The sequence below is a fragment of the Agelaius phoeniceus genome, chromosome 1, assembly GCF_051311805.1.
Source record: "Agelaius phoeniceus isolate bAgePho1 chromosome 1, bAgePho1.hap1, whole genome shotgun sequence".
NCBI classification, from domain to species: domain Eukaryota; kingdom Metazoa; phylum Chordata; class Aves; order Passeriformes; family Icteridae; genus Agelaius; species Agelaius phoeniceus.
Window position 1 is genome coordinate 120,098,147 of NC_135265.1, and position 24,799 is coordinate 120,122,945.

At 39.6% G+C, this 24,799-nt stretch overlaps 1 protein-coding gene across 9 annotated transcripts in view; it reads left to right on the forward strand.

The window, feature by feature from the left end:
• Nucleotides 1–4,120: 4,120 nt before the first annotated feature.
• C1H8orf34 (chromosome 1 C8orf34 homolog) overlaps nt 4,121–24,799 on the forward strand; it is a 151,323-nt gene continuing 130,644 nt past the window's right edge. For 2 of the 9 annotated variants that reach the window (XM_077186311.1, XM_077186314.1), the window contains exon 1: nt 4,126–4,782. In XM_077186311.1, the coding sequence (XP_077042426.1) occupies nt 4,714–4,782 (69 nt within the window). In that variant the 5' untranslated portion in view covers nt 4,126–4,713. Of the gene's footprint in view, nt 4,788–5,249; nt 5,347–24,799 lie in introns of those variants that run through there. The other 7 variants (XM_054645986.2, XM_077186353.1, XM_077186321.1 and 4 more) reach the window with 6 other exon arrangements.

Below are 24,799 nucleotides of genomic sequence, written 5' to 3' on the forward strand. Positions count from 1 at the left end.
GCTTCAATTTCTTTTGAGAACGTGCCATCTGAGCAGATCCATTTTTAGGGGAATACTAAATAAAAAGCAAGATGACAGCTTTCTAGGTTAGGAACTGCTAGACGTTCATTATTTTAAACAGCTTGGAGCACTGCAATATTTAGTCAGTGTGTGTGTGCATGTGTGCTTTTTCAGAAAATTTTACAACACGAGTTTGTAACGTTCCAAGGCTATGCTTTTACAATAAAAAATAATGTCTCATTTATAAAGTGCAGAAACCCAGGGATTTTATTCTCCTGGATGTAACTTCAGCTCCTTTTTTTTAAAGTACAAGGATACTTTAAGAACTGCATTTAGTCAGCTGTTGACTAATGGCTCATAGCTCTTCATGAACCAGATAATGACTTTGCATAGAATATCAAACTCAATAGAAACAATCACAGTAATGGAAGAAGAAGTCTTTGTTGTAGAGTTATTACATGAAAGGAAACACTGGCAAAACAGAAAGCTTTCTAAGGAAAACATCACCAGGTTTTGATGAATACTACCTCTTTTGAAGTGCCTGCTACTTTTTCTCTTCTCTGTAATTGTTTTTGAAAGGTTAAGAAATTTCTGATGATTTTTGATAGCTGAAACATAAAGCACTTAATGGGAACTAGAAAGCCATTTAAAGGTTTGTAATAAATTCATATATTGCCACTATATTTCTCTTAGATTGTAATGTCTCTTTTGTACTCCAGATGCCATCTCAAAAAATAAACTTCGTACAGAGCATATGGATCAAATTTTAGCCAGAAGGGGAAAAAATTGTTGACTTGGCACTCGGTATTTGTGACCCACGGAGTACTTTTACAGCCAGCCAAGTCATCAGTTTCCTTTTCTGCTCGGCAGTGGCAGCTCTGACTCCTGAAGAACACCTTTGCATGTGAAGGCTGGGTAACTTAACTCTGGCAATGATGAATGGGTACTGCAACTGACTGAAACTTAAAAAATTCAGTGCTCAGCATTGGAACTGTAGCAAACTTGAAAAACTGAAAAATGGATGGCTGGACTGAAATGATGTAGAATACTATGGAATTATTTAATGGGTCCCTACTCTAGCAAAGTCCTTGAACTGAGTAAGTCAAACTAGAAATGATCTATCAAAAATGCACACTGTTCTCTTGGAGAAAAGATTGAAGGGTGAGAAACCCACCAACATAACAATGGTAGGAAGCAGGGAGCTCAGATATCACAGACATAGTATAAGAACTGATAAGAACTGGTCATGAGCATCTTAAAATTAGCCCTGTTCTTTTGACTCTTTCTCCTTGTTTTTTAGGAAATCTTGTTTTGTGAGGGGAATATATTTTTTAATTGGGATACTTTGAATTTTTTGGTGCCTGTGTGCAAATCCTTTCAGTTGTTTCTGTTCTTGCAGTTCACTGCTGAGTGTTATGTAGATATGCATGCTGTATACTGCTCTTGAAAGAAAAATATCCATGAAATGAAACCAGGACCATAGCAAAGTGCAATACAGAGGCTATATTTTATTACTTAGGTTGTAAAATATTTTAGTGTTCACTTGCTCATACAAAAATGTTGCTGAAAGTGATAAAAAATTCAGGCATGCCTAAACCAGTAATTTTAATCCAAGAGACTTTTTCCTTTGGTATTAAGATGAAAGTTAATTTTAAACTGTATTAATACCAGTTTAAAAAACATAGAATATTGTAATGAAATTTTGAAAATGTTTTTCTCCTAACAACTAAGAGGACAGCAGGGACATATCCAGCTTTCTGTGCTTATTTGCAAATCACATGTATTTATTGATTGCTAATTTGGTGTGGCTTGTTGCAAACCTAGCAACAGTTTTTGTGCTTTCTTGGAAAAAAAGAGAAAAGAATGCTATCAGTGAAGCTCCTTTTCCTATTATACCATGTCACTCAGCCTATGCTGTCTGCAGGAGACACCTGAACTCCCATATTCTAGCACTCAGAAAGCTTTACTGTCAGAAAACTGCTGAAGACCTTCAACTAGGTAACAGTAACATGAAGCTCTTTGTAAGGAACTGTCTGCATTTGTGTCTCCCTAAAGTACCTAATCCATATCAAAGGATAACCTGTCACTTAAGTCTCATGGGAGCTGTGGGGGTTACAAGATGTGTCTGTTTAGAAAGCTAATTCAACATTTGGCCTTGGAAGCTTTCCCAGCCACAGCAGGACTGCTACTGTGTCTCCCAAGCCAACTGGAAAATCTAGATTATATGTCTGGGTGAGAATTAAGAGAAGGAAAAATGGTCTAGGGAGAAAGGAAGCGAGAATGACAACAGACACCAAAAAAATCCAGCATCCTTGCTAGATATTCAAAAGTCATCTGGACATAGGGCTGGGCAACGAGCTGTAAGTGAATCTGCTGTAGCAGGGGGCTTGGACCAGTCCCTTCCAACCTCAACAATTCTGTCATTCAGTGGGAGGAAAGAAAAACCAAAACACAGAAATCCTCTAAACTCTGAGGTTTTAACAGTGAGATCTTGGCACCTATCTAATTGTACAATATGCAACCTAGACAGGTATGCTATCTTTAAAGCCTCCTTTAATGAATTCTCTTTTCTATTCATATTGCTGACAGTCTTGTTTCTTTTCTTCAGTCCTCTTCCTGGTCAACACAGAGCAGTGACAGTTTGCAGGTCCTGATATGGCCACGTCCCTGCAGGTCTGGATGTGCTGCTACTTTGAGAAGTCAGGCTGTGTAGGGCTATAGAAACATATGCTCTCATTTTTGCATCATTGGGGGAGCATCATTTTACAAAGTGGGAGACTTTTACTTATTGGAGCTGTCTGGGTTCTGGTGAGATTTATGAAATTTTGCAAACATCCTCATCTGATGGGAATCATTAGAGCCACTGCAGAGAACCTGCATCACTGGCAATTATCCCTATGATTGTATGATCCTCATTAGGCTGATTAAACTAGCTTAGCACCATATCATTTAGGTGGCACCAGGCAATACTTTGCTGAAGAAGATAGGCTAAAACTCTGAGTTGATACGAATTTTAGAAGACTACCCACTGAGAATTCAAATTAAAAAAATGTGCCATTTTTAAGTGACTACTATGGAAACAAACACTGCCTCAGTAAGGCTGGGATGAGCACATTCCAGCAAACCATTAAAGAATTCTACAGGCTGCTGCTTACACTACAGGATGCCTGCAAGCTCTTTGTAATACACTTACACTTGACCTCCTTCTAGGTAGAAACTTGAGGTTTAGGTCAGTACTGAGGACTTTGAAGTCAATCAACAGTCAATGGCTGTGGGAGCAGAACTCAGGATCTTTTAACTCCTGACAAAATTCATCCTTTTCTTTAGCGGTTTCTGAATTGGGAGATGCTTGTACTCTCGCGTTTGCAGAGCTCTGGTTGATTGGGAACAGGCACCCTGATTCAGCAGATGTGCTGAATGTTCCCAATAGTCTTCAAAGCTGTTTTGTGTCTTCAAATAAATCCTTATAAAAAAAAGTATATTTTTTTTAACCAAACAGGTTAATGTTAGTACAGCAGTATCAGTTATTGGAGAAAAACAGAAGTGTCAAACCCCAAGAAACATGTTTCTGTTTATTCTTCTCTAAGTAGAGGGAGAGAGAAAAAAAAGCTGGTTATGATCCTGCTTCCAGAAATGGGGGGATACTGATTATTTGAAGACAGAATAAACACTGATTCTTTGATGTACCCATTAACTCACTACGCTCTGAAGCCAGATGAATATTTCTTACTTGCTCCATCGCGCCCTTGGCTGCTTGCTGGAACTCAACACAACCTGCGACCAAGACGCACCTGCATAGCTACTCCAATTTTTCCATTAAAATGCTGATTGTACCTAATTGAAAATTTCATTGGCAACATAAGAAAGGTAGCATTTTAAGATTTAAAGATAATTTAAACAGAAATTAAGGAAAAGTGCTGGCTGCAGTCCTTGCACCCCCCTTCCCTGCTGGCAGCGCGACTCGTTTCGCTCCTCCGCGACCTTCCCCAGCTGAAGTTTTCGCGTGCCGCTCAGTTGCCTCACGCCGGGCGGCCCGCGGTGCTCACCCCGCCCGGGACACCGGAGCCAGGTGGGGGCCCCGCAAGCGTCGGCGGGGAGGGCGGGCTGCGGCTCCGCCGGGGGCAAGCCCGTCGCCGGGCGGGCAGGGGAGCGGCGGAGGCAGAGCAGCCCCCGCCTCCCGCCCGCTCTCCTCCCCCTTCCCCCGCTCCCGCCTTTTGTGCGCCGAGCCCGGGCGTCAACGGGCGCCGGCGGCCGCGGAGCTGACAGGAGCCCGCGGCTATCGGCCTCGGCAGCGGCGCTGTGGCGAGGGCGGCAGCGCTGAGCCGCGGCCGCTCCCGTCACCAAGGCGCTGCCTGGCACAGAAACACAGACAGAGACGGACTGACAGACACACGCAGCGCGGAGCGGCGCGGGCTCGGAGACCGCCTTTGTAGCTCCTCTCCTCCCTGCACCATGCTCCGCTCCAGGCAGCGCCCGCCCGCTGCTCCCTGAGGGCAGCCAGCCCCGCGCCCGGCTAAGCGGGCGACTGGCACTCGGCTCCTTCCCCCGCCCCCAGTTACCTGAGTTAGCTCCGTCCCGGGCACTTCGGCAGCGCCTCCGCCCTCTCCCGCTGTGGCAGCCCTTGTGCAGCGGAGGAGTGAGCCGCCAGCAGCCGGAGGGACTGCAGCCGCCGCCGGGGGAGACGAGCTCAAGCCCCCGCCCCCGGAGCTCTTCATGGCGTCTCACCAGCAGACGAGGATCCAAGCCTACCTGGAGAAGAATAAGATCGGTCCCCTCTTCGAGGTAAGGTGCGCTCTTGCCGGCCGGCTCCTGCGCGGTGGGGGCGGGGGTGTCCCCACGATGGCCGCGGCCCCCCGCGCAGCCCAGGTGAACGCAGGGGCGAGGATGAGTTTGAGGCGCTGCTTCGGCAGTGCAGGCACCCCTCACCCTGTCCTGCCGCCCCGCACCACGCGTGTGCCCTCCTGTCCCTCCTCCGAGCGCCGGACCTCCCCGCAGCCCTCCCTTCCTGGCTATCCCGAGGATGTGCCCCGCTTCTTCGCCCCACCACGATCCCGCGCGGGTCGTCAAACAGGTGCCCCTCCGCCCTCCCGCCCGCGGCCCGAGTCCCCGGGGCCGCCCCCGGGGCGCTGCCGCCTCGCCCCGGCGGCCGCGGGACAGCGGCCCGGCACCGCCGTCCGGCCGCGGGGAGCCGCGGACCGACCGCGCACCCGCCGTGCGCGGCGAGGGGAGGCGGCGCTTCCAACCCCCGGCGGCTCCTGGGCGGCAGCGCTGGGCGCCGGCCGCCGCACGGCCCGGGGCGAGCTCCGAGGCGCTGCCCCTCCGTGACCGGCCAGCGGTGAGGGACAGGTGGGTGCCTCCCACCGGGAAACACACCCTCTGCACCGAGCGCTCGGAAGGAACTCTGTCCTGCGAAAAGTCCGTGTCGATGGTGTTTTCTGAAATTTTTATCTGCAGCCACACACCGTGTTTTTGCTAGAGATTTAACGTTTTCTTACAGCGATGCACTTGCAGGGATTTGTAGATGCAGAGATGTGCATATTTTACTATTTCAGTACATAAGCTGTGAATACTTAGAATTTGAAAGGGTGCTAGAGCAATCGTGATTATTACCATTTTATCATCCTGTTTCTCATGCAGTTTTAAACATCAAAATGCACATATATTATGCACTGCACTCTGGCAGTATTATCACAAGGCACAAGTCTCCTTTTTTCAGTATTTAACTTGTTCTCAATCAAGCTTACCATGTATGAAATCTCTCTTATTCTAGTGGGGTGGACGCCTCATCTTCAGTGTATATTTTACCACCCTCCATGAGAAAGGTTCAAATTTTGTTAGAAAATTGTTTGCTAATGGTCTGTTTTTATATTTTTTGTGTGCATAGGCTGTTGGAATAGACTGTGCTGGTTCAGTGCTAGCGGTATTAGATGTTTTTATTTTGCAATAAATAAAGCCACATTTGATGGAACAGTAACTGGGTACTAGGGAATAGCAGGTAATTTTTCTAGTTAAGGAATTGAATAAAAATGGAAACACTTGTGTGGTTCAATTCCTGAATAAAATTCTGTTCAATGAGCTGTGTTGCTAGGTCTAAGTACATAACTGACTCTTGTTTATTTCAATGGGGATTCAGTGCTTTCGGGTTGTTCAAGGGTTAGGCCCTTGACAGCTCTCATTTTCTTCTAAATTTCTTTAACCCATAGGTTTACGCATTAAAATTCAAGCGAACCACTTGGTATCTCTGTTCTGAGTCACTGTGTTTTAACCTAGTTTCTCTGTAGTACAAGATGCTTGTCTCTGTTTGGATTCTTGTAGGATGTTTCAGTTACCAATAGTGGAGAGAAAGACTAAGAAGTTGTATTTGTTTCAGCATTTCACGTATCACCACATACTTCACTAATCTTTGTAATATAGGAATTTCATTCAGAATCTGTGAACGGCTCTTTGCATAACTGTGCAGGCTGTCTACAGGTTCATGGTGCACTCATGTATACCGGGAAGACTTGTGGTGTGAAATCTACTTACACCTGAATACTAGTGACTGGTTTTAAGATCTAGGGGTATAACATTCCTGCAGCTGTTTACAGTTATTTTAATCCATTACACTGGGAAGAAGAAGATCATAATTCCTATCTCCTCTACTTCCTGACTGGCCATTTAAAATCTACCTGCATATTTAATTTTTTGATGTACTTTTTGTTCTCAACAGTTTATTGAAGATCTGCAGCCTGTTCTTGATCTTGTAGTCCTTAAAAAAAAGAAAGGTATTTGAAGTTGATGGGAATTGATCAAAGACTATGCACAGATGAATCTTGTACTCTACACTAGTATTACTATTAGATGTGCTTTGTGGTGTTTCAAGAATTCCATGTGTTCACAGGCAGATATAGTCACTAACACATCAGTTTTTCAGGTGTCTAAAAGTTCTGACACATTTCAAAATGAGACCTGTGCTTGGTCTTTCATCCAGGAACAGCTAGCATTTTCTTCTACTGCTTCTGGTTTGGATGCTAATTAACTGTCACTTGTCATGAATGACAGCCGTCCTTTTTTCTTTTTTTCAGTGAGTATTCATTTTCTAATAGCAACTCAGAACAGAGTGGACTTGGATTCAGTTTTCTCCCATGTTATCTGCTGAGCAGGTTGTGACTGTAATTGCTCAATATATGATTCAAGTCAACATTTTAGGGAGTGCATGAAATAAAAGTGGGTAGCTGAGGGCAGTCACAGGAAAGAAGGGCAGGGAGAGAGGACCTGTGAGCTTTCTGAGATGAGGGCACGGATAGTGATGCATAAAGAGATTGTATTTCATACTTGCGTAATGAATAATCACTGATCAGAGGGACTTTACACCATTGATTTTAGACAATTACAAAGGCACAGAATGCTAAGGGGTGGAACAGTTGGTGCTGTACTGAAGGTGAAGTACAATTCCACTGCATTACAGTTAAGAGCAGTAATTGCTCTTGCTAGTAGGTCATTGTGTTCCAGTATCCTGGTTGTGTCTCTTTTCTCCATGCTGTCCTGTACTTGTCACCTTCTGTTACAGTGGTTAGGGGTTTTTGTACTTCATTAACCAGCAGTACCTATTTAAGAACATCTTTGCTGAAGTTTTGTGTGGTTTGACGCTTGAATTATATTCCTAATTTGTGTGAAAGAGAAGTGTTCGAGAGAAGTGCTGACACATCAGATGCAGGAAGACCTTAGCCTCTGCCTTGGTTAGAAAGTTGTTTCCTCCTCTGTAAAGAAATGTGAGGAGTAACCTCCTGGAGAAGGAATTAATGAGCTTAAGCTGACTCAGCAGGCATTGGTCTTCTACTGACTACCAGTATCTGTTAACACATAGTAGGAAACCCTATCCACTCAGCTATGAATGTTTACTCAGCCCAGATTCACTTGATTCCAAACATTTTTACAAGGTAGATTCTTATTATGGGTTAGAGGTGGGAAGGAAGGTGGGCGGGAATTACTGTGTACATCTGAGACTGTGTCAATTTTGAGATTTGAGACAGGTTGCAAAACAACTTCGATGCTGCAGCCTCCTTTTCCCTTTTGAATGTAGGTCCCCAAGTCATGACTTTTCAGAGCTGTTACTTCTATACCATCTCATATTTCAGGTGTCCAAGATTTTTGCAGGTAAGATTGCTGTGAACCTATAATGCAGCTTCTGAATGCCCCTTTTTAGCGCTGACAGTGTAAGGTCTTAAGTTGACCCCTTATATTCTGTCAGGCTTCATGAGCATCTTTATCCTGTTTTGTGTAGTTTTTGTGTGTTGTGGGTTTCTTTTCTTTTTTCTTTTGGTTTTGAAAGCTTAGACATCTTTCTGTTAGAGATGGTTGGCATCTGAGAATACTTGAGGAATGCCCTTTAGAAATGCCTCTTTTCTGGGAGTTTTGTGGTAACACATACCATGGCACTACCTGATTTTTTTTAGATTCTTTTTTTTTCACATTGACTTGGAATGTAACAAGAATTCTAAATATGAATTATTTCTGTGATGAAGCTTCAGTGTTGTTTTTTTTATTCCATCTTTCTAAAATGTGAACAGGAGGTATGTGCCTAAAATTGGCTAGGACAGAGTATTCAGAATCAGCACCCACTCATTTCTGTCTGAGTGAAGTATTGACCTACTTTGCATTTCAAGCATCCAATCCAACAAGTTCTTTTTGTGTGCTAATAATCTCAATGAATAATCCTGCTCCCTGTATCCATACATCTATTCTTCTGTACAAGTGTATCTCTTTAGCATCCAGTTGTGCTCTCATTTGGGCAACCTGACACTTAGTTTTTGTGAATTTGAAATCTGGATAAGCACTCTTGAGAACAGATTGCAATAAATCTTCAAGAGCTCTGAGATAAATTTAGTGTTTTGGAATTTTTTTATTTCCAGAACTGCAGCTAAAAAGCATCCAGCAGGTACATTGTTGTTATGCAAACCCGAGAACTGTAATTTCTTTGAGTTATAAAAAGCCAAAATAGCTCTTCTCAAAGTAAACATGCCAAACTCCTGTTACCTAAGATTTTTTTCTCCAAGTAATGTGGGGTTAGAACTGTAATTTTTATTTCAAACAGCATAAAGGCTTTGTAATACGACCCTTAGCTTTTTTTTCTTTCTTTAGGAGACATAATTACTAAAGCAAACACAATGGGAAGCTTTTTTCTTTTTTTTTTTTTTTTAATCTATGATGGTTTTTCTTTTCCTAAATGAAATAGCATTCTTGGTGTATATTATGCAGTGGTGTCAATTATTTAAATAAAATAACTACACTTAACTACACTTTTCACTTAAACCTTAGCCTACTTGGTGATGAACACTATCTATAGTGCATCTTATGACTGACTTAGTCAAAGTTTGGTGATGAATTTTAGAGTTTTGGACTGAAGCAATGTTCACCCTTGGTTTTTAAATACAGAAAGGTAGATACTGTCAACTTGAATGTCTAATTAACCAGTTCACAATTTCTCACAGTATAAAATTATGTTTCAAGCTGCAATATCTGCAATTTGAATGATAGGGGTTGCAATTTGAATGATAGGGGTGAGCTTAAAGAATTGTTTTCTTTTGAGGTTGCTCAAAACCTCAAAATTTTGAGTATTTTGGTATTATACTTAATGGGTTAGATTCTGTTGCTAGTGTGAAAGGGTCTGGATTATGGATTACAAAAATGTATTTAGTGAAGCATTTGATTTCAAGCAGCTAGATGGAGCCTTTGAAAGGCTGAGTTTTTCAGTACTTAGACATCACAAGGATTATTTTAGGCACTAACTGATTAGCCAGTGACATTGTTTCAGCCTGGCAGTTCCTGTTGCAGGGAAGCCAGTATTAGCTGTTTTTCAAATAGTGTGTGGAAACCAACAGTGATCTAGAAATGCTGCAGTCTTACACAGTAGGGGGTAGGGAATCACAATCAAGTTCTAATTTTTATTTTTGTTGGTGCCTGTTACAGTAAGGTGCTATTGTAACCTTAATGTGCACTGAAGTAAAAGACCTATTTAAGGGGAATGTAAGTCAAAGGGAAAAATGGTGTAGAGATGTCCTTTGCATTTTTGAGAATTCATCATATATTCTCATAGTTGCCTTAGATAAAGTTATCTTTAAGGGAAAACAAATGGAAGACCCTAATTAAAACTACAGACACAACCTTTTCAATTAACAAACAGTTCCATAAGCAATGACTTTATGCTTATTACTTAGCTTTTGTGGTGAACAACAGGATGCAAATGTCAGAAATTTCCCTGTGGTTGAGGCAGTCATAATTCTACTTTCCCATGTAATCTAAGATTAAGAAAAAAAATGTTTCTGAATGAGGAAAATTACACTATCTTGCTACCTGACTAGTTAATCTCTCAGCATTTAAAAGGAGTTGCATTTTTGTGATGTTTACTCCTCTGGGAATTTGTCTGAAGTTAGTTGAAGACTTTAAAAGCATCTTGGAAAAAGACAGTGAAAGAGATCATCGATACAGGTATGCACTTGAATGGCCAAGAACATAGATAGCAATCACATAAGCCTCTTTCCATAGTGGCAAAAATATTATTTGCTTGAAATGGAAAAGTGGGGTCTCTTAATTGCTTTCTTAATTGTTTTCTTAAAAAAAATTCTTTGGCAACAGACCTAGAAATAAATAAAAATCCAAGTAGTAGTTAAATTGGAAGAATTGTATCTAAAATACGGAATGATAAGGTGAAAGTTCCATCATAGCATCCTTTTGTTATGTCAACTTTTAATATTTTTAAACTCTCAAAATGACAGTTACTTTGTTGCTTGAGAAGGGGAGCAGAAGGCATAAATATCTTGCATCAAAATATACCTGGGAAAATGAGGAGTATTTCTCAATTGAGTTGTTCTCACCATCATGTATCAGCAAATACATGCTGGCTGCTCAATGGTAAGGAATAAAGCTAACAGATATGATACTGATTTTTTTCTGGTAACCTGTCTAATAATTAATCAGTCTGAATCAAAATAAGCCCATTACTACTTGTCTTCTTTCTTTTTGTTTTATCACATTATGAAATATCTTCAAAGTTTCAGATTACATTAACAGTATGGGAGTAAGTTCTTCAATTGTTTGTTTTTTCTTTTGATTAGTCCAGTCTTTTTGGTACAACACATCAGTGTTAAGTGGCAAATATAAAGTAAAATACTTTGATGGCTTTAACTCAGCCTATAATTTTTTCTAACATGTTCTTTGCTGTTACTTATCTGTGCTTTTCCAAGTGGGCCAGATAGTGTCCATACTGTAGAGTGAGCACAGTCTCAGCCTTCTGTGTGCTTGGGAGCTTCTGGGAGGGAAGGGAACAGCAAGTACCTTAACCAGCATTTCTGCCACACGTGATGTCCTATTTTATTGTTCTGGAGCAAGTGGATTTCCTAGTTATCTGCTTTATCATGGCATCACTAAAACGAAACACCTAGACATACGCCTGTTATTAGTGTTCCTTATTTTAAAAGTGTTACTTGGTAAATGGAAGCTAGAAACATGATATTTAAGAGTATTTTAATATCATGTTCTTTTACAATTTGCATCTTATTTTGAATGTCTAATCAATATTCTTTCCTTTTTTTCCCAATATATTTTATTTTCACTTGTGTCTTTTTATTTGTCTTATTTATGCAAACACAGAAATGGGGACTAATTTCTCATTTTCAATTGTCTAATGATTATTTAGAATTTTTTGTTACAGTGATTTTTAATATATTTTTTAAAATCTTGTGATATTTTATTTTTCTGAGAAAGCATATGTGTTTCTGTATGAGTGAGGAAGGATATAGATACTTTTTTACCTCTGGACTACATGAGGTGTCTGGAAGCATTTTTATGTTCACCAACTTTTGGAACAAATACTACCCAAACACTTTAGTGTCTGTAATTAATTACTCACACAAAAATGAGGCATTCTTTCCTGTATTGGGTATTATCCCCCTTGCACAGATACACACTTTTTCTCCTGAGAAATGTCATATGAGCTGTGAAGTATGACAGAAGGATAGGTTCTATGTTAAGAGTCTCCTCTGCCTGAAACCATAACCTAGATACAGTTAAAAACCAGTGAAAGCAAGAGCATTTTCAAATGCAGTTGTTAGGAAACCCTTGGGCTCCTGCCTAAAGCAGTGGGCTGTCTCACACATTACTAAAGGCGATAAAAAGCAGCACACAGCTGATAGGAGAAACAAGGATTACAGATTTTCATCCTTGGACACAGGTAAAGAGCATGATCTCTTGAAATGCACACCTATGCCTTTGCCAAGACCAGCCAACATCCAAATCTGCTCTTAGTAGAGAGGGTAATATCCTTTAAAAAGGCTTGCAACTGACACATTTTTGATGGCCTTAACTTTTATGTGAGGTCCCGTATGCTGTGCTGTGTCAGTTCTCCTTTTTTTGCTCAGTTTCACTGAATGCTTATTTTTAGTTCCATCTATAAATGTTCAGGCAGAATCATTTGGCTGTAGTTATGATGCCCCTCTGGTTTTGCTCTTCTGTTGATTTGGGTGGTTTTCTTCCCTTATTCACATAAAATTCAAGAATTGTCTTTGCCTTAAACATGGAGTTTCCACTGAAACACCTCAGATTTTGGCATATATATATATATATATATGAGAAATGCAGATACAAAATGAAGAATGCATGTACATTACCTGTGATAAATAAAAGGCTATTTTACATTAGCCACCTCTTTAAAAAATTCTGTTCATACAGAGAGTGGAAACTTTTAATTGTGTATTTATGTGAAACATCCTTTCTTCTTCCTTATTTTCCAGCTCCCTGCAATATTCAATAAATGAAATCACTCTATTCATAAATGATATTTCTCTATAGTGTCTGGTACAATATACTTACTATACAATAGCTCTTTTGTTGGCTTTTGTAGGAGCTGCTTTCTGGGGAAGGAATCACAAGAGTTTGGGTCTTTCAACTGTGTTGGAGGTTTTTTAATTGAATCTTTCCTCCTCTCAGAGTTTGTTTTACTCCAGACACTCTGATGGCTTAGTATTCAGGACTATGGGCTGTGAGGCTGATTTAATAGCCAGTTGTTGCAGGTCCTGTTCATCTTCATTTCTGGCTGCACATTCCTGCTGTCCTTGTTCCAGAACTGGTGGTTGTGTCATGTTACAGTTACCCAGTTTGGGAATACGAAATAGAAGAAAATGAAGTCTACAAAGAGAAAATTGTTCAGTAGGCTGAGCTCAGTGGGTCACCACGTAGTCTGATGGTGAATGTGTCTTTGACTTGGGAGAGAAAATGTAGGTGGCCTGAGGGTGAAGGAGAGAGAGGAGGGCAACTGCTTTTCTCCAGTAGCAAGCTACTAGGTGGGCATGAGAGATCTGCAAAGCTTGTGTGCTTGTTAGCTTTGTATGGATATTGTCTTTTCAAGGTGCAGTTCCCCATAGGTAGGGGGAATGTCATGGAGCTCAGTTGATTCTGTGAAGGAGCAGAAGAGGGAATTGAATAATTAGGGAGGACGGCTGAACAAATTAGAAGGAAACAGACCATATGAATACACTGAGTGTGAGAGTGAGAAAGGATAGGAAATGGGAGGGGGTAGGATGAAAAAGATTAATGCTATATTGCCGGAATGTTCTTTTTCTTTTCTGTTTTATTTTTTATAATCTTATTATAATTTTACTTTTATAATCTAATCCTAATCTGTCAAATGGTTACTTGGAATCGGTACTTTCTTTTTTTAAAGAAAGGTTCTAATGGTGGTGGTTGCTAAGAGTATAACCAAAGAGTGAGAAAGATAGGGAAAATATAACTTACTATATATAAGAGTATGTATGTTTTGCAGTGTCTGACTCACACCTCTAGTACTTGATCTTGGATGTATTTCTTAGGCATGGATTTGCCAGAGAGTTAAATTAGGTGTCCTTAGCACCATTATTAATAATGGCTCCTGTAGCATGAACTCCTTCATTAAGAAGGAGCTGCACTCCAATTTGACAGGCATTGTGCCTCTGCTGACATTTGTATGAATGGAGAGGTAAACAGATTGTGATTGTCAAATATTCCTGTGAAATGTTCCTTTCTATCAAAGAAAGAAATTCTGAATGAACTTAAGTTCCATGTTCCTTTAGGTGCACTAGTGCAAGAAAACTGCTCTGGATTGTTGATAACAGAATTCATCCCATAAGCCTAAATAAGTGGAAGTAGTCTCTTCTGGAGACATGAAAGATGGTTTACAGAATCTGGAGACATGAGAGATGGTTCATAGAACTAAAAAAGAAGGGTAGTTTGAGCTGACCTTTAAAGAGAACCTGTGGAAGCAATTATGCATAGGCCAGTTAGGAAGAGAAAAGGTTCATGATGCAGACTCTGTGATAGTTTTGTAAAGATGGAATTGGGGGCTTTTGTGTAATTAAGGATATTACATCATTTGAAGGAATAGAAAAGAGAGATGGGATAATTTCCATGGCTTAGTGTACTGGGATTTCTCAGACTGAAATGTGTGTGCATGTTCCTGCTCTGTGAAATGCATACAGACACTTTGAAACATTGGGAAAGGCCTGAGAATCCCATGTGTGCTGGACAGAGATCCCATGTAAATGTGGTAGGTGTTGTGTGTTCCTGTTCAGACACATGGTGTTAATTGCAGTGTCCATTGCATGTATGACACGCTCAATACACCCAGTGCAACCTGAGTGCTCATCCCCCTAAGGATTCTGAAGAGCCTTGTCCTTCCTTATATAGTGAGGACAAAGCAGAGATATCCAGGGAAATGCAAGTGGAGAAGACCAAGGTTTGCAGATGCAGAAATTTCTCTGGTGTGCCATATGAACCACCATGCTGATGACATACTTTTGCATGACATAGAAACATCAGTTAAAAAATTGAAAAAGGTGTTTCAGAGCTCCTCCTAAGTGTGTCATGGTTCAGAATAATGCCATTAGATAGTAATGCCTGTAGTCTAATACAAAGTGTACAACAGTGAAGCTATTTGGAGACAGAAGCTGGATGTAGACTTACCAATAAGGAGCAATGCAGAGAGATAACACAAAAAGATTACTAAATTGCTAGAGTAACAGATTTAATCTTGATTTCTTATTCCCTGAAGGAGGAATACCTGAAAGAAAAAGACAGGAGGGGAGAAAAAGAAACTCAAGAAAATTATTTTATTCTATGTTTCCCTGTGATAATAGAAAAAATATTAGAAAAATAAAGTTGGCCAGAATGAAGGTCCACTTAACATGTAAACACTGAAAAAAAGTTAACTAGTAAGGAGAGGAAATAAAATATATAGTAGTTAGGATACTAAAATGATTATCAGTTATGTGGCTACATTCCTTCTTTTGCTGATGCTGTCCTGCTGCATTATTATGTATTATTTTGTGCTTGTGTTTCCCCTTTCTTTGTCTTGTTTGTCTGCATAGAGCCTGCAAACCCCACTGGCTCCTACAGTCTTCACATGGTTTAGGAGTTTTTCCAGCAAGGCTCATTATGGTCTTTCTGCATTCTCTTCTTTCTTTGTGTTGCCTCATTGCCTGGTAGTGCTATTAATCCCATTAATTGGTGCCACACAATCAAGCAAAAATGGATTTCTCCCTCCTTCTCCAGTGCTCAGTGTGGCAATTCAGAGCTCTGACAAGTGTCAAGGCTGCAGCGCAGTCCACGTGAGCGTACTGTGTTCCCACAGGGAGCCCTGCTGCAGTTGGTGAGACCCTGATTTACAAGAGGAAGGCCTTCACTCATAGCCAGGCAGATGTAGCATAATGTTAAATAAAGAGCAATCAGATCATCAGGAAACTTTAATTGGGCAATCGCTGTCAGGGTTGGGGAGTTACTTTGCAGTCTCGGAAACAAACAAAATGTACACCAGTGACTCACAGACATTCTTTTCTAAATAAAAAAACATTAGAAAATCAGATTAAGAATGCTTTAAAACAGCTCTAAAACCCTATCCTCATCTAAAATAACTTGAATTTCAGCTTCTAGAAATTAAGTGATTTTTAGTTGCCTAAGCCATTGCAGTCTTGATGGTAGAAGTGTCTGATGAGAAATGATGGGCCTAACTCCAGTTCTAGGTATAATTCAATTATCTGTCCTTAATAATTACTGTTGCTACCCACAGAAAATCTCCAATTGTTACTACAGTAGTACCTCTTTAAATATCCACTTCAGACTCTAGCTTTCTTGTAAAATATAGACCTTTAGTCCTTTGTTTGAAAACCTGAGCCAGAGGACAGCTCCTTGATGTTGCAGGTTATGTCCCTGGTAGGCTAGTGACATGGTGACTAAATCCATGTGACAGTTTATTTGGAGGAGATAGTCAAAGTGCAAATGACACTTTCAAGAAACCTATCAGTTCTATCTAAGTGTTGAAGTTACCTTGTTTGGGCTAGAAAGTGACTAGTAAGTTGATCCATATGATATAATTATTAGTACTCAGATTTTTTTATGTCTTTAAAATAATTTTTTCTGGTACTTTTTCTTTCAGGAAAAATATATTCATTAGCTTGTGGTTTTGGTACACAGAGACTGATGATAATTTTTTTCTTATTTCATAATTACACTTTGCATTAATGGCTTTAATATTGCCATCATATGTGTAGTTTAGCTAATCTGTAATTTACAGAGTGGAAAGTGTATCCAGTTTAGGTAAGCTAGTATTTATTTAGCTGTCCCCCTTATCTCAGACCTGTTTTATTTGTGGGCATGATAGAAGTGTCAGCCTTAAGCCTGGGCAGCCAATGCACTTGGCCTCAGAGGTCAAACAGTGGTGTCCGACATCCTCTCATTTCAGAGCCTTTTTTTTTGCAGCTTGGTACTGGCACAGTTCTCTATTTTCAGTCGCTCTTTAGACCTACTGTGAGTTCTTTCACATTACTTCCTTAGGTGAGGTTTTTTAAGGACTTGTGGAGCAGTGGCCGGTGAAAAGTGAAACGCCCAGGCTAGATAAGTGTCCAGCCAACCTCCAGCCAGTCAGGCACTTCCCCAACCCGGAGTCAGGGCCTTGTGCCCAAGGCGATGTCAAGCCTTGCGGACGTGTGGCCGCAGTAGAGAGCTCCGAAGTCGCAGGATGAAATGAAGAGGCGACCCTCAGTTTCTTCGGGGGGGTGGTTTTATTGGTAGGGAAACGTGCAGGTTCGGTGGAAGAAGCTGAGAGCCCCGAGGCAGGGAAAAGCCTCGGTTTTACAGAGGGTGGGAGGGGTGAAAGATAGCAAATCAGAGAGGGATACATTAAGGATTGGCATGATCGGAGAACCCATCAAACAGAGTTGCGGGAGGGACCCTGGCCCCTAACCCAATCACTCGACACCCTGGCCCGAACTCTCTAGAAAAAGAGGCAGGGGTGTCGAGTGACAGGCAGGCTGCCAGGGGTGGGGAACAAGAAAGATACATTTGGTAACCAAGACAACTGGGGAGGGGCTTGGGGATTGACACAAACTGGTAACAGGGCAGGACTTTCTGAGAGAACAATGGAGGGAAAACTGAAAAAACATAAAACACACCACAACAGACTTGGGCATGCAAGTTAGTTCTAATGAAACAAATAATGGCATTAGACTTGTCTTCTGTTAAAGATGTGCCTGGATGTAATCCATGATGTATCTACTGTACGTGGTCAGCAAAGTTTGGTATTTTTCCTCATACAGGTCGACTGTATGTTCACTTCGGCTCATCAGTTGTCTTTTGCTGAAGAATTCTTTTCTGGGCATGATTATAGAACATCCTTCCTCTAAGGAGGAAGTGTCTTGTCTGAAGGAAGTTTTCCAGTGACTGTTTCTGTATGGGGGTGCCTTCTTCCTCATGGTGCTTTGCAATGGGCAATACAATTGTGGAAAGTAGGGAAGTAGAGTGAGAGGCGCTCATCTCTTCTGATGGTGATCAGATCTCTTTGTTTTGTGACATCTAAATGCACTTGTGCACTGGTTAAGGCTTTTTCTTTTTCTTTCTTTGTGACTTTGGGTGAAAAAAGAGCATTCAACTAACAGTTCTACAGTTCCACACAGGATGATGTAGTTGTGTCTAGGCACAGGAAATTGATTTTTGATTGTGGAAATAAGTTCATGCAGAACTGTCCTGATACACATGTTTAGATTGTTCATTTATGAAATGCTATATTTTATTTTAATCCTGCAGTATGTAATGTCAAAAATTCAAAGTTAAATATTATTTAGGTATCTGTGCTGTTCTGAATATGACTACTGAATTATGCCTGACACTTTGTTTTTCCATCCCTTCTGGGGAATATGGTTGTATCTTTTTTCAGGGTGCATTTCAAGGTATTCAAACAGAATGTAAAATATTACCCTTCCTCTATGTAGTTAAATCCATTGTCTGCTGCAAATCTGTATTATCTTAATATTGTATTTTCGTCTTCTGGCTGTAGCAGGGAAAAGGTACCCTACCTATTGTGACAGAAATTCTCCTGGCATTTTGCAAAAGAGACCTGCCTGATGAGTTTTGAGTCTTCTTCCAAGGCAGCACACAGCCAGTAAATGAGGTGAAACAAGTAAATCTGAGGAGAGGATCTTGGACCAAGCATTTTCAGCAGGGTCATCTTGGTGCCTGCTTTGCAAGCATAGGTTTTCTGTCATAGGAGCAGCCAGCTGGGCTGTGTAGTGTTCCTCTTCAGTAGGTGGTGTCATCTCCTGGGCTCAGACCTCAGCCTTGCCAGGTGTGTGTGTTTTGAAACCCTCACCCTGAAGGGCCTCTTTTTCGGGGGAATCCCAGCAGCCTGGGAGTGCTTCCCCACATTGCAGCCATTTTTAGATGGAGACAGGCAGTGACTGTATCTTCTCAGGGCTAAGGCAGAGCAATGAACCTGGTAGTGCCAGTGGGAAGCAATTTGGGAACCCTGGAAAGTGGCTGGAGGCATGTAGAGCATAGTACCTCTGTACTCGGTGTTAACATTTTCTTTTCTGTGTAATTTTGCCACTGGGTCTCTCCTGCCTGATTCTTCACAGTTCATACTGCATTCTAAACCTGTATGCTTCAACCCTGCTGCGCTGTTTAGATCACAATGGACACCTGCATGTCTTTTTCCCTATGTGTTTCTAATCTTCAATTTTTTTTTTTAGTCTGACTGTAATTGGATCATCATTCTCAGAAGTTTCTTTGCCTTAAGTAGCAGAAATATCTATTTTAATTTGACTTGAAATAAAGTGATAATCCAGGAAGGCAGAAAATGTTAGAAATCTGCCAGAACTTTGCAGAAAATGTTAAGAAGAAAAAAAATCATTGAAGCAATTTCTTCGTCATCTTGGTTGCTTATGAGGAAAATCATAGAGGCATTTTGGCTTAACTGTTGGATGATAAAAATCCATATGGAAGCTGTCAGGTGGATTTTGCTTCCAGTTGAACTGGAATTATTAAGGTGTCTTCCTGGTTGGGCTGAAGATAGATTCAGGTACACTGATATCTTTTAGAAGTGAAATAGTTGCCAGTATCGTGTGGTAACATTTAATACGTGATGGTACACCAAATGGAGGAAGATCTCTAGAGTATAAAAACAAATCAGTCAATATTTCTTTGTTATTAGTTCACATGGTTATTTAGATATTTACTAGAATATCATTAATTCATGCATTTATAATCAAGTTTTGTTATATCTGTGGACTGATGGCTTCTGCATGGCAAAAGATTCTTGGATTCTTGCTCCAAAGAGACCAATTATTTCCAATTTCATTGTGGATTTTGGTTTTTTTTTTTTTTTCCCAAATAGCAATATTCAAGTGTGTTAATTAAGCAAAAGCTTCATCTATACTTAAGTGGACACTGGTTGAAATAACAATATAAAAGTGTTACTTGTAATGGTAAAAGGATTTTTCCAGTTGCAGTTAGAGAAGCACTGAGTATAAGCAGTGTTGAACCAAACTGAACTTGACTAAGTGTTCTCAAAAGATTTGAGAGCTTGCAGAGAGTCTGCAGTGGTGGTTACCCTGAGAAGATACTGCACCTTGTGTTACCTGTGACAGGCACTCTTGTGTTACCTGTGACAGGCAAATCAGTGTGACCTTTCCTGCGGGGAGAGAAATAGCATACAAGTAGTTTTAAGTGAATCAAGCAACTGCTTACATGTGAAATAATAATCTCTTTGTCTTCTAAAAATGCTATGTAAAAAGCACTTATTATTATTTAAGGAGTTCTAGGCACAATTGCAGTATATAAATTCTACAAATACAAAAAAACCTCTTTGTGTTTTGCTGTTGTGAAAATTAATTTCCAGATTTTTCCATGACAATAAATTCTGACCTTTCCAGTTGAGAAATCTCTGTTGTATTGTTGCATATTAAACATTTAGATCTATTTAAAAGCTGATTACAACATTGGTATGAAGTCTTATGAGACCAAGTCAATCTCTCACAGGTAAATAACAAGAAATTAAGATGTGTATCTGAATAGATATTAATCTATTCAAAGTGTATGAATAAAACTTGTAATTATACTGCATATTGCTCATAGTTGTTTGGTTGCTGTACTAAAAGAACATTTCCAAATGACAGGATTTAAGTAATTTCTAACAATCAGGGAGCTTGTAGTAACTTCTTTGACATTTGTTTAGTGAGCATTACTGGAGCAAACTTAGCGTTAATTTATGTAGGCAGCTAAAGTCAAGGTAATTAAATCTGTGTAAGAACTTCCCCACCCTGGACTCTGGTAACTCACATTCTCCATTTTGTGTCTCTTTAATTGCTGGTTATTATTTGAAGTTCCATGTGAATAGTTTAAAAATTCTTGGTCAAGATTAAAAAAAATATGAAAGCAATTTTTATAGTAACTTTAATGCATAGAAGTTACACAGAATAGTTAATAACTTTGACTGTAAACACTGGGCAGTACAATGTTTTAAAACATCTCACATTTATCTTTCTGTATCACTTGAATAAATATAATGGTGTAGTAATGCAAAGTTACTGGAGGAGTGTTTGGGAGGAGAAAGAAAAGCACCTGAGAAGCGTGGTGGTTGCTGCACACATTTTTAAAATGTGTTATTATCGAAGTTTTCCATGGTATGCAATTGAAAGGATTTCCATCAATCTTCAAAATATTAATTTAACTTTTTTTTTTTTTGGTTGGCTTCCAGAAAGAAGGAAGGAAGTGTTGGTAATTCTAAAGTCACAGTAATCTAATTCATCAAAACATTTTAAGCATGTGCATAGCTTTGTAATTATTTACTTCTCAGGCATAAAGAATATCTAAGCTTAAGGGCTTTTGCTGAGTCAACTCCTTAATATACCAATTGTTTTTTTCATATATGGCCTTCTCCTGATCACCACTCAGAAACCCTTGATAATCCTTTCCATAGTGGTATTGTACTGGGTCTAACAGGAACTGGATTTTCTTCACACCAAGCCTGTATGTTGGTGTATTTCAGATTTGTCACTGAAACAATGTTGGTACACCAGCCTTTGAGCTGTTGCTTAGCAGTGATTGCACAGGCTCAAGGCTTTCTCTGTTCTCCTCTCTGCCCACCAGCAACCAGGCCTGGGGGGGGATGGATTGGGCGGAGACACACCTGGAACAGCTGACCCAACCTGGGCAAAGAGATATTCCTTACCATATAGTTTCATGCTCACTACTTAAACCTGGGGAGTAAATGTTCCAAAATATCTGTTGCTTGCAGACTGGCAAGTGGGAGGTGGTAAGTGATTGCCTTGATGTCACTTGTTCTTTGATTTTGGTTTTTTTCCACTTCTCTTACCTGTGGTTATTAAGCTGTCTTTATCTTGACCCATTAGTTTTTCTTGGTTTTATTATTTTCATTTTTCCCCATCCCACTGAGGGTGGGAATGAGTAAGTGGCTGGTGTGTGCTTGGCTGCTGGTTGGGGTCAGCCTAGCAGAGGTAGCCACAAAAATACCTGCTACTTCAGTTTCTAGCATTACCCTTTCTCAAAAACGTGTCAGACAGGTTGAAGCTAAGTCAGTGAAGCTCAAACTGGAAATACGATGTGATTTAAAAAAAAAAAACTGTTAATAAAAAAACCTGTTTTTTTTAACAGTTGCAGTAATGAGTCATTGCACATGGTGGAACAAGTGATTTCAATTTAGACCTTGAAATTGAAAGGAGATTACTTCAGCTGATCAGAGAAAGATCAGCTCCAGCCTATTGAGTTAGCATTTAGGTAAGGCAGTGATGTGCAGTCAATGTTGTTTTATGCCTGTAATTTAAGTCTAGGTTGTAATAGTCTTTCCTAGTCTTTATCTATGAGTATTTCTTTTGATGTAAATCTTACAGACCTTTCAGAAAACCAGCAGTTTTCATTTTCTTTGGCTGAACTCTGAAGTGCATACCTTGAGGGCAGAATTTCAGTGGTTGATAGAGTGGATGGAAACTGAGGAAGGCTTCTGAATTACACTTCAGGGAAAACTAACAGTGTTTCTACAATAACATGAACTACCCTTATTTGATAAATCCTTGCTCAGTTAAGATAATGATATGGTAGGCATAATTCCACAAGAGTGAGATTGTCATGCAGAGATACAGAATTGCAGAAAGAAGTAAAAGCTATCATAGGAAATCTTTGTGATTTGAAAAGTAAACTATGGGGAAAAACATGATAGCTTTTGCCATGATTGGCATCTCTGAGAGCATGTCTTTAACCTTTTCTTCTTCTACAGAGAATTATTTAATGTTTTAGAGTAACCTAGTAGCAGTGACTTCTCTCTTGACAGCATTCTTGGAATGCTTAAATGGGAGAAAGGAAATATTTCAATAAAGCCACAGACTGAAGGTGTAAGAAGCTATTTTGTGAACTCAGAAGTGGTAAAGTAGATTAGAGACAATGATATTTGAAATACTAAGATTAGGAGAGAAAAAAACCTCAAAGGATAAATTAGTGAAAAGATGCAGCAAGAGGTTCAGATAGATATTGCATGTTATAATGTGTGTGGTAGAGTTCTATAAAGTGTCATGAACTTACTCAGTGAAACTTTGAAATTGCCCACCAGACCCCATGCACTCCTCAGTAAGATCAATGATGCATATTTTATCAAGTAGTATATGCATGAGTTGGAATTGTTTCAGATAGAGGTAGTTCATCTGAGTCAGGGAACTGATAATATGATCTGCAAAGGATTTATTGTGGAACAAGTCTGTTGTTTCCATTCTGCTCTCCAGAGTCCCCCTAAAAACATGGTTGGTAACATAGCCCCCAAAATTGGTCTTTTCTTATTGAATTGGTACAGATATTTAGTAGATGAAGACTTAAGAAAGACAGCTATTCAATGATGTTTGTTTCCTCCTGTTATTCTCACTCTATGAAATGTTATCTGTGCCACTAGTCCCATACCTTAGATTTCCACAACAATGCACCTTTAGGGGAATTTTCTTTGCACCAAAGCATCAGAGCCACCATATCAGCTTTGTACTTTCATTTTACTTCTATGTCCAAAGTAATTTCTCTGTGGGTTGTGTTCCCATGCTGTGTACTACAGTCTTGTGATATTAAATTTAACTGCACAGCTGTCTGAAATGGTATCACTGAGGTTTTGAAGAAGGAATGTGTTAATTGAAAATTTTTTAGTCAATTCCAGATAAGAGTTTGAATATTTTCATGAGCAAGCTGAATAAGACTACTATTTGTTCTCAACTGTTATTCTGCTACGATTAGTTTGAAGTAAATAGTATGGTACAGGCATATGAATTTTATTTATGTGGAAATTTGTGTAGGATTGAATAATTTATTTTATAGGGAGATGTGATGATCATTTAATGAATATAAAATATGTTGAAGTCCATTTCATTCACAGTTTATAATGTAATTCTACTAATTTTAATTAAAAGTTGCTCAAGAATATTTTAAGCCTGGCTATTTTCCAAAAGAAGAATGCTGGTATTTTTCATTAGTTTCCATAGAAAATAATTTTTTTTTGGTGGAAGCAGTCATTTAAGTACTCATTTCTGCTCTCATTTAAGAATTTCAGACTCTTAATTTAGTCAGTAAGAATGTTAAAATTTACTTTAAAACAATTATTTATTTTTGTTTCTTTGCTTTGTTTCTGCAGTAATCAGAATGGAATTTTAATAAAAAAGTGTCAGTCATTACAAAGTTACTTAAACCTACTGTCCTTCCACAAATTTTCCTTCAATTTTGTTTCTTCTTTGTTTACTTACAGCCTGTATGAAGGGATTAGCAAGTCTAAATCTAGACGTCCAAGTGTTCAAGCTTCACTGTAGTCAATGCATATATCTTCAATAACTCAGTGGAGCCAGGAGAGCAATTCTTCTTCTCCTAAGTGGACACACTCTGGCTGGTCAGCTGGGAGACATCTAGCCCCTTGTGACTTCTTTATTGACAAAGTCACTACTGACATCACTGTGAAGACTTGCAGTATTTAATTGTATTTAAACTTCTAATTTAATCCACCAGCGTGTAACCCTGCCAGAATCTGTGAATGCTGTGCCAGAGTCTATGAAGTCTGTACAGTTAAAATGTGATTGTGTAGTTACCATTACCAGTTACAGGGCAAGATAGAATGTCTCTTAATTAACTTAATAACCTGATAGGTACATTTAGACAGGGCTAATTAGGACTTTCTTGTAATTGGGCTTATGATTAATAGACTGTGAAGACTGTTTCATTTGTATTAAATGCCTGGAAATTTACAAGGAATAAAAATATGAGCCTTCATTGAAAAAGTAATAGAGGACCTCAGGATAGGAAAATAGTGAAAGATACAAAGAATTCTTTATAAATTATTGCTTATAAATTCTGTATATTCTTTATAAATAATTAATATATTAAACTACTACTTTATACCTGGTGGTTTTTTTTCAAGATCTTTTGCAGCCTCATTACACGTGCATGAGTCTCTCTTGGAAATATCCACAAATGAACTTAAAAAAGTTAA